General features: G+C 43.0%; 2 protein-coding genes across 3 annotated transcripts; both read left to right on the plus strand.

The window, feature by feature from the left end:
* The first annotated feature begins 1,770 nt into the window (after nucleotides 1-1,770).
* On the plus strand, nucleotides 1,771-2,543 carry LOC101064624 (hemoglobin embryonic subunit alpha-like). The gene is made up of 3 exons (XM_003964767.3): nucleotides 1,771-1,932; nucleotides 2,014-2,221; nucleotides 2,329-2,543. The coding sequence occupies exons 1-3, from the start codon at nucleotides 1,838-1,840 to the stop codon at nucleotides 2,455-2,457; spliced, it is 432 nt and encodes a 143-aa protein (XP_003964816.1). The 5' UTR covers nucleotides 1,771-1,837; the 3' UTR covers nucleotides 2,458-2,543.
* Nucleotides 2,544-3,087: 544 nt separating this feature from the next.
* On the plus strand, nucleotides 3,088-8,850 carry nprl3 (NPR3-like, GATOR1 complex subunit). Of its 2 annotated transcripts, XM_011604109.2 has the most exons (14): nucleotides 3,088-3,341; nucleotides 3,497-3,566; nucleotides 4,048-4,089; nucleotides 4,742-4,874; nucleotides 5,241-5,315; nucleotides 5,804-5,951; nucleotides 6,068-6,146; nucleotides 6,230-6,367; nucleotides 6,446-6,602; nucleotides 6,925-7,031; nucleotides 7,179-7,308; nucleotides 7,854-8,037; nucleotides 8,119-8,311; nucleotides 8,563-8,850. In XM_011604109.2, exons 1-14 carry the CDS (start codon nucleotides 3,143-3,145, stop codon nucleotides 8,726-8,728), a joined length of 1,821 nt encoding a protein of 606 aa, XP_011602411.1. In that variant the 5' UTR covers nucleotides 3,088-3,142; the 3' UTR covers nucleotides 8,729-8,850. The 2 variants fall into 2 exon arrangements, with proteins under 2 accessions (XP_011602411.1, XP_011602412.1); XM_011604110.2 differs by lacking the exon at nucleotides 4,048-4,089 and having other exon boundaries at nucleotides 3,089-3,341.
* The last annotated feature ends 177 nt before the right edge of the window (nucleotides 8,851-9,027 follow it).

Below are 9,027 nucleotides of genomic sequence, written 5' to 3' on the forward strand. Positions count from 1 at the left end.
ACTTGGGGTTTGATTTTTTTTGTTAATTTAGGCTCATTAAGAAGCCTCAGCAGTGAAATTATTGGTCTTCAGTGAAAGCAGTTGATTTTATCTGATCCTTTTTAAAGCACTAATGTCCAGGGGTTATCTTTGTGACTGTGACTGTGTGTGTGTGTGTGTGTGTGTGTGTGTGTGTGTGTGTGTGTGTGTGTGTGGGGAAGGGGGTCCAGGTCCAGTCAGTTCACGCACTTGTTTTTTGGGGGGTTTTGGGGGGGAAGTTCTTGTTCCATGAGAAATATCCAAAATAAGTCTATTAATTGTGTCTCCAGTTTCACCAGCTGACAGCACAAATATACTTGAAAGTCATTCAGGGGGCTGTTTGTTCTGGAATGAAACAGGTTGATGAGTAAAACTGGAAAAGGTGGTGAGATTTGTGTGTGTTTTACTGAAACAACTACAACAAAACCCCTTCTGCTCTAGTGTTTGAGTTCATTTCAATTTGGTGAAGAAGTAGTATTAGTAGTAGTAGTAATAGTAGTAGTAGTAATATTAGTAGCAGTAGTAGTAGTAATAGTAGTAGCAGTAGTAGCAGCAGTAGCAGCAGCAGCAGCAGCCGCAGTAGTAGTAGTAGCAGCAGTAGTAGCCGTAGTAGTAGTAGTAGCAGCAGTAGTAGCCGTAGTAGTAGTAGTAGCAGTAGCACTAGTAGTAGTAGTAGCAGCACTAGTAGTAGCAGCAGCAGCAGCAGCCACAGCAGTAGTAGTAGAAGTAATAGTAGTAGTAATAGTAGTAGCAGTAGTAGTAGTAGCAGCAGCAGCAGCAGCAGCAGCCGCAGTAGTAGTAGTAGCAGTAGCACTAGTAGTAGTAGCAGCAGCAGCAGCCACAGTAGTAGTAGTAGAAGTAATAGTAGTAGTAATAGTAGTAGCAGTAGTAGTAGTAGCAGCAGCAGCAGCAGCAGCAGCCGCAGTAGTAGTAGTAGAAGTAATAGTAGTAGTAATAGTAGTAGCAGTAGTAGCAGTGGTAGTAGTAGTAATAGTAGTAGCAGTAGTAGCAGTGGTAGCAGTAGTAATAGTAGTAGCAGTAGTAATAGTAGTAGCAGTAGTACTAGTAGTAGCAGTAGTACTAGTAGTAGTAGTAGTACTAGTAGTAGTAGTAGCAGTCGTATGAAATGTCAGTAGTCTCAGATTTGAGAGCCTGGGAATTAAAAAAGAGAGAGACGTGGAAACATTAAGCTGTTTTCTTAGACGGAGCCACAACCAAAGGATTCAAAGCTGGCATGAGGGCAGTTTTTATGGAGAATCCCTGGCAGAGCCTGACCGTGACACCGGGACTGAGGATTCCGATGCACCTTTGAATTCCAAAGTCTCCAAAAGTCCTGCAGTGTCGTCTGCAGCCAGCATAAATCCACATTGGGCTGTCGTGTGTATTAAAAATGCCAGCAGGGCCGCAGACGCACCGGTGCTGTCTGTATCAGAGCCCCCGCGGCCCCGCCCTTCATTTCTAATTAAGATAAGTTCAACTTCACCGCAAACGACCTCAGTCAACTCAAATGAACCCTACACATTCAAACATGTCTTGCTTTTACACGCAGGTTTCAAACCAGCAACTTTGCAACAGCTTTTAAAAAACATTTGACAAAAGTAGATGTTTGTGATGACTGAAAGGTCCAATCCTAAAGGAAATCTTTGACTTTATTTAAGCACCCTAGTGGTGGGGGGAAAGGGGGGGGGGAGGATGGGTTTGATGTGCCACTTCTTTATCTCACGCTACACAGCCGATCTTGTGGGTGGTTCCCTCAGTGAGCCCATGCCCAGCTTTCTATATAAATCCGAGCCCAGTTCAGCACCCACAGAAAATCATCATGTCTCTTTCTGCTGACGACAAGAAAGTGGTCAAGGCCTTCTGGGGCAAGGTGTCCACCAAGGCTGATGCCATCGGCGCCGACGCTCTGGGCAGGTGAGTTCAACAGCGCCTGGATCTTTATTCTCCTGCACCCGGCAAAAAAATAATACTGTATTATTCCCTCCTGTTGCCCAGGCTGCTGTTGGTGTACCCCCAGACCAAGACCTACTTCTCCCACTGGAAGGAGCTGACTCCCAACTCTAACGATGTCAAGATCCACGGAGCCCGCATCATGACTGGAGTGACCGAGGCCATCGGCAAAATGGACAATCTGACCGTCGGTCTTCTGAACCTGAGTGAGCTGCACGCCTTCACCCTGCGTGTGGACCCTGCCAACTTCAAGGTATGTGCCCGACCACCGGTTGACTTTTGGTGCTGTTTTGGTTTATTATTCTGCACATTTTTGTTTATGCACACAATATATATGTCTTTTTTGCCTCTCTTTGGAAGCTCTTTGCCCACTGCATCCTTGTGGTCATGGCCAACATGTTCCCGGTGGATTTCACCCCCGAGGTCCACATGGCAATGGACAAGTTCTTGGCAGCCGTGGCCCGTGGCCTCTCCGAGAAATACCGATAAACCAGCCAGCATCAGGAACTGAACACGTACAGAATTTGAGCTTTGGGATTCTGTCTGAGAATAAATAAAAGATCAATTGCAATGAATCTGTCTGGTTGCTGATTTCAAACGAGGCCCATGTTAAGTTTATGCTGCGGGTGGGGGGAGGATCCTCAAAGCAGGACATTTTACACATAAACGACTAAGTATTTTACTAGGCTAGAAAATAATAACAGCATGAGGCAAAACATAAATAATATAAGTAACTAAGCCCTTAAAACATTATTAACGGTTATTAGAACATGTTTTTTTAAAATAAAGGTGAATGAAAGGTGAATTCACAACCCATGTTTGACAAAATTGTCTCTATTTAATCAAACAAGGCTTGATCTTTAAAATGTGGCATACAAACTGTTCAATGTTCAGAAAAAATCTTTCTAAGTGTCCCAGTAAAATACAGCAGGCCTGTTTGTATCTAAAACACCACCCATTTACTGGCATCCCTGCCTCATTTCTTCCGGGCACAAACATTTGCGTTTTTTGAAGGTTTTCTCTACTTTTACATTCGATATAATAGCTAGAATGAGGCCAGTAATCAAGGGTTCAGTTTGCGGTGACATAGCGGAACCCATGCTGCCGTCTTCTTAGTTTCAGCCGAACGGTTTTCGATGTAACACAAAACAGTCGCCTTGTTAGCTATGCTAATATGACGCTCAATCCCTCAGCCGGGGTTTCGGGTGATCACAAATCTTTGTACGAGACTTATACACAAAATACTATGTACAAGACTGGAGACAAAACCAGCCCAATTAGCGTCATATTGGTAAGTTCTGGCAGTCGTGGAAACAGGCTACTTTTCAGATACCCCTTCCAAAGAACCACTGAATGTCCGTCATCTCTTGCAGGTGGGCTTAAATTCGCTTTCATTTGACATCAATCTTAAACACAAGATCACAGTTGTCTCTTAACGCTGTCTGTTGTCATCTATCCAGATAGATAGATCTGACTAAAGGTAACAGATATTTGCCTAAAATGAAAACATTTTATTTTTGTCCTCAAGCCAAACAGCGAAGTCGATATGCACTAAACACAACCGGGGATGTTGTTGAAGATCAGGATGGTGATTCAAGGTAGTTGGCTTACATTGTTTTTTTTGGAAACAGCACAAAATAGCTGTCATCCGTTTGTATCCACACATGAGCGTTCACATTTATGCAACGAAAACACCATCATTGCTAATTTCCCTGATGGACACCCCCTAAAGGGATCAATAAAGTACTCAATCAATCAATCAATCAGAAGAGGTTTTTATTGGCCACATACAAAAACAAAAGGCCTTAGAGTCTAAATGACTGCATTCAAAAAAAAAAAAAAAAACTGGAAACAAATTTGTAGATTTTTTCAAAGTCAGCCTTGTAGATAATAAAAATAATGAGTTCAGTGAAAATAGGCTCAAATCAGCATGTACGCCTGCATTTTTATGTCACAGATTTGCACGTTTGGGTTGTTTTCGTGACCATTTTCTGCCTGTAGCCCTATTGTGTATTTCCTTTTTTGTTTGCTGTTTTTTTTTTTTGTTTCTTCTTTTTATGGGCCCAATTCCCATTTCAGAGAACAATCTCCAACAATAACCGATGAACAGTTGGTAGCAGGGTAAGACCAGATCATTCTAAACCACCTTTCCCTTTGCATAGATCACCCCTGTCTTATGTTGAAACCCCAATCTTTCCTATTTTGTGGAATTCCATCCCCAATCTCAGTACAATCCTCTTGAACTGTCATTAGCAGATCCAGTGAATCACTGCTTTGTGTATTCTGGGTTTTGCTCCTTCTTCTGAAAGACAAATCTTAATTCACATTGATTGCGGAGCATGTCAACTTCAAATTACACAACAAATACCAAACCAACTGCAAACTACCCTAAAGCATCATCACCCTTTCAGCCTTGTTTTGTTGGGTAAGCCTATGAAATGTTTGATTTTTACCTGCAATTTTCATCCTGATTTTATGATTTAATTGCAGCATGATATACCCGAGTCAAACCAGCATGAGACATTCTTTATTCCTACAGTGACGTCACTGTTTCTCCAAGAAGCCTTCTCCTCTCCTCCTTTCCTCTCCTGTAGCCACACAAGCTTTTCTTGTTGAACTTCATTGCAGGCAGCTACAACTGATTAACACAACCTTTGTTGAGATGGGAATGTGACAAAACTGCGCGCTCGCAATTCTTCTCCCCACTTTTCTGTCCTCTATTTTTACCTTTGTGACATTTGTCACTGTGCTCATTTCTTTCCCTTTTGAAAAGGTTCTCCGACATCATCCTCGCCACCATCCTGGCCACCAAATCTGACATATGTGGGAAGAAATTTGAGCTGAAGATAGACAACGTTCGCTTTGTCGGTCACCCGACCCTCCTTCAGCATCCTCCAGTCATTCAGGTCGGGATCATGAAACCAGGTTGAGATTCAAACTGAGCAGTTAGAGAGTTGTATCAGAAAGTAAAGGAATAACAACTGTGTTATTTAACCAGCATATTAAGTAAGGTCATTACTGCTCATTACCTCAGTGCCTTTAATCTTAGTAAATACATAAATGAAGAATTGCATTTCTTTCCCATTTTGATGAAACTATAAATTAATCTTTGTGTACGTTTATGCAGTTGTGAAATCACATGTTAAAGTGGGTGAAAATGACATAATTTGAGTTCTGGCTTCACACCCGTTGCTATGTTAGTTTTCAATGTTGTGACATGAAACAATTCCCTAAACTCCTACTGGATCCTTTTGATTGTTCTTTCTGTTCAGGTTTCAAAGACAGATCCTTCACCAAAGAGAGAGATGCCTACGATGATCCTGTTTAATGTGGTGTTTGCTCTGAGGGTACGGAAAGTCGTCTTTGTATTTTTTACTTCATTTCATTCAAAAGTGTAATTCCGCTGCTGTGGGTGTGGCGCAGGAGGGGTGTGTGTGTGTGTGTCTGATAAAATTCTCTATCTGAGAGTTCACATGATCTGAGAGGGAGGCGGGACCAGGATATTTTGCTTCATCATGCCGCCCTTCAAAGCCAGCCCAGTTCTGCCTGTGCTGAGTCACCGTGCCAGCCGGCATCATTGAAAGAAATGCTGACTCATGTTTTGAACAGCAATTTTGTGCATAGAAATCAGAAACAGGTTCTGTAAATATTTAAAAACTGGGTTTATTCGTGTGTTGTTATTATAAAAAGCAAGTTCTCCATTCTACCTTCACACATCACAGCTATTTCCTTTTATTATGAGGGGGGAAGTCAAGCTCAGGGTTGTGTTGGTTACAGTCGTTACAGTGTGTTCATTTTTAATGAAGGCCTAAGTCCACGCCTTTGGAATCAACAGGCAAATGCCGACCCGTCTGTCATCAGCTGCATGTACAACCTGTCGCGCCGCCTGGCGATAGCGCTGCAGCATGAGGAGCGGCGCTGCCAGTACCTGACCAGAGAGGCTAAACTGATGCTGGCCATCCAGGAGGAGATCACAACAGAGAGTAAGATCCAAGCGGGCTGTGCGTCACGAATTAACGGTGGTCTCATCAGCGCGTGGAGCTCTCTGATACGATAAATGCGATTAGTTAAAGTACGTTTAATTTCCTGACCTACACAGACGGAAGCCCCCTGTCCCCTTTTCGACAAATACTTCCAAAGTGTAAGCTGGCCAGAGATTTAAAGGAAGCTTATGACAGGTGTGTGGTTAAATATATGTTAAAATGTCACTTCCTTTTTTTGTTTCTCCAGTGTTCACACAGAATATTGTGTGTTTTTGCAGCCTCTGTACAACTGGCGTAGTGCGGCTGCATATCAACAACTGGCTCGAGGTGAGCTTCTGTTTGCCACACAAGATCCACAGGATCGGAGGCAGCTACATCCCTCCAGAAGCCTTAGAGCAAAGCCTTAAAGCTATAAGGTGTGTTTTCATCTTTGTGCTGCCTTGAGATGATTTCTGTGGATTCAGAGGCTTTATTCTGGTTGTGTGACGTTTCAGACCCTATCACACGCTGCTGCTATTAGAGAGTGAGAAGACACTGTTGAGTCAGCTCCCTCTGGACTGCTCGCCGGCGATGGTCCGACTCATCAAAACCTGCTCAGCTGTGAAAAACCTGCAGCAGCTTGCGCAGGATGCGGACCTGGCCTTGCTTCAGGTGCACGACCGTAGTACCGACTCCATCACAGCAGGACTATATTTAAACACAATTTTATAATAAAAATATAAGTCTATATGTGTATATGTATAATCCTAGACACAGGGCATAACACAGATTTATGATTATAATGAGGGTTGAAACAATTTTCATTTTAAATCGTGTAAATCGAGGATATGTCGTTTTACTGCCATCTAGTGGGGAGCAATAGAAAAGCGCATCTGCATAAACTACATTAGGAAAGGAAAATCTGTTGTTTTTATGGAATGCACAATCTATTTTTAACACAGTCTATATAATTTGCAATTATTTTGGTACCTAGATCTTTCAGATTGCTGCTCACCTGGTTTACTGGGGCAAAGCAATCATCATCTACCCACTATGTGAGAACAACGTTTACATGTTGTCACCTCATGCCAACATCTCCCTGTGAGTGTTTTTATTATTTGCCTGTGTTAGTTAATTTATAGATATGGTTTATTGTTCATTATTGTTTTATTTATCATATACTTTGAGTATTCTTGAGGTTTTTTTTTAAGTGGTCTGGATTCTTTTAATGTCTCTCTTTTTAACCAGGTACTCACCGTTGGCTCGCCAGTTTGCACAACAGTTTCCTGGTCATGATCTTCCCTCCATGTTAGCAAAGTTCTCACTGCCAGTCTCTTTGGCTGAGTTCAGAAACCCTCTGGAGGCTCCTGCTCAGGAGGTAGGACTGATTAAGATGTCTCCACCTGCTGATTGTTAAATGTTTTTCTGTGCTGCTGCTCTGAAGAATCCACATTTTAGCATGTAGAGCATATTAGTATTCCATCTTCTAATACAGGATTTATTTTATGGTTATTCAGCTTTATGTTATTGCTTTATGTCTGGTGTCTTCCTCTGACATTATTGTGGTGCAAACATGGTATTGAACCACGAGAGGGCGCTGCCAACACGTACTATTTAAAACCCTAAAGTTAACAATACCAGGGTATAGATTCGAGGTGGAACATGGCTTTAAATTTAGATGGTCTAATTTTAAATCTAGTCTGGTTTTATTCCTAAAATATCATGTCTAATTTTAGTTTTGGAAGAGCTACTTGAATGTTATCAATAAATTATAAATGATGATGCAGCATCAGCTCAAATATCTCTGGCCTCCATCTTTTATGAGAGCCAGATCATAACCTTTTAAAGATTGTACACCGACACAGTAAATCATATTTAATGTGGTTACAAGGACGACCTTCACTTGTTGGTACTGCTGCCCAGGCTCAGCTGATCCAGATGGTGGTGTGGATGCTTCAGCGGCGCCTGCTGATCCAGCTGCACACCTACGTCTGCCTGATGGTGCCGCCTAGCGAGGATGAGCCCAGCACAAGAGATGAAGACCCTCCGCTCCGTGTCGGAGGCCGCAGTCTCAGCACCCCCAGCGCTCTCAGCTTTGGTTCCCCGAGTAAGTTCTCGTTCGGCTGCTCTACTCCTGGACTTTTAGTGCTTTCAGAGGTTGAAGAGCATCTCTGCTTCCTGTGTTCAGCCAGCAGTGATGACATGACCCTCACCAGCCCTAGTATGGACAATTCCAGCGCAGAGCTGCTGCCTGGCGGCGACTCGCCGCTCAACAAGAGGATCACTGAGACGCTGCTCGCCAGTCTGTCGGAGCACGAGAGGCAGGTTATTCTCAGTGTCCCTGCTGCCCAGAATCCCGAAGATCTGAGGATGTTTGCCAGGTAAAATCATCTCTCAACAAAATGTTAAAAACTATAAAACTATAAGAAAGGGTGATTATTGATGCTCTCACATGCTCTCGTCTCCCCGAGTCATTGTTTATCGATCAACAATCCATAATGTGAAACATCTGGAACAGAAAAATTAGAGCCTTCACGTCAAATCATTGTCGAAACCCCGACCTCCGGGTTCACTTGTGCACGTTTCGCTCGCCACCCCTCTAACATGCAACTGTTTTATTGGCTGGTTTCAGGCTGCTTCACTATTTCCGGGGACACCACCACCTGGAAGAGATCATGTACAATGAGAACATGAGGCGTTCACATCTCAAGACGCTGTTTGACAAGTTCCGAAGCGTCCTTGTCGTGACCAATCATGAGGATCCCGTTATTTCAATCTTCCAGTCACCCAATGATTAGTGGCAAATGCAGCCATTCACATCAAGGTGCCCTCGGACATTTAAAAAAAAAAACTTTTTGGAAGAAATATTTGCATAATAAGCCTTTAAGCATGTATGATATTAAATTATTTTGTACAAAAATATAGTCGCGTGTTTTACTTCATCTTCCCCTGATCCAGATGTGCTGACGACAGAAGGGAGGGGGCACGTTAGTAATGGTCATTCCAGACCTTCGGCTACCTCTGCTTGGGAATCCCAGAGGTGGGAAGAGTGAAGTGGAGGAGACTGGAAACGCCAGATGGAGTGTTTCTGCTTTAA

Source organism: Takifugu rubripes, chromosome 5 (assembly GCF_901000725.2).
Source record: "Takifugu rubripes chromosome 5, fTakRub1.2, whole genome shotgun sequence".
In the NCBI taxonomy this organism is placed as follows: Eukaryota; Metazoa; Chordata; class Actinopteri; order Tetraodontiformes; family Tetraodontidae; genus Takifugu; species Takifugu rubripes.

Bases quoted from the DNA above. Each gene is read 5' to 3' on its own strand.
- nprl3 (XM_011604109.2), top strand. From the start codon at position 3,143: ATGACGCTCAATCCCTCAGCCGGGGTTTCGGGTGATCACAAATCTTTG. The intron at 6,147-6,229 runs GTGTGTGGTTAA...GTGTTTTTGCAG, and splicing joins TTAAAGGAAGCTTATGACAG to CCTCTGTACAACTGGCGTAG. The intron at 6,603-6,924 runs GTGCACGACCGT...TTTGGTACCTAG, and splicing joins CGGACCTGGCCTTGCTTCAG to ATCTTTCAGATTGCTGCTCA.
- LOC101064624 (XM_003964767.3), top strand. From the start codon at position 1,838: ATGTCTCTTTCTGCTGACGACAAGAAAGTGGTCAAGGCCTTCTGGGGC. The intron at 1,933-2,013 runs GTGAGTTCAACA...CCTGTTGCCCAG, and splicing joins GGCGCCGACGCTCTGGGCAG to GCTGCTGTTGGTGTACCCCC. The intron at 2,222-2,328 runs GTATGTGCCCGA...TCTCTTTGGAAG, and splicing joins TGGACCCTGCCAACTTCAAG to CTCTTTGCCCACTGCATCCT.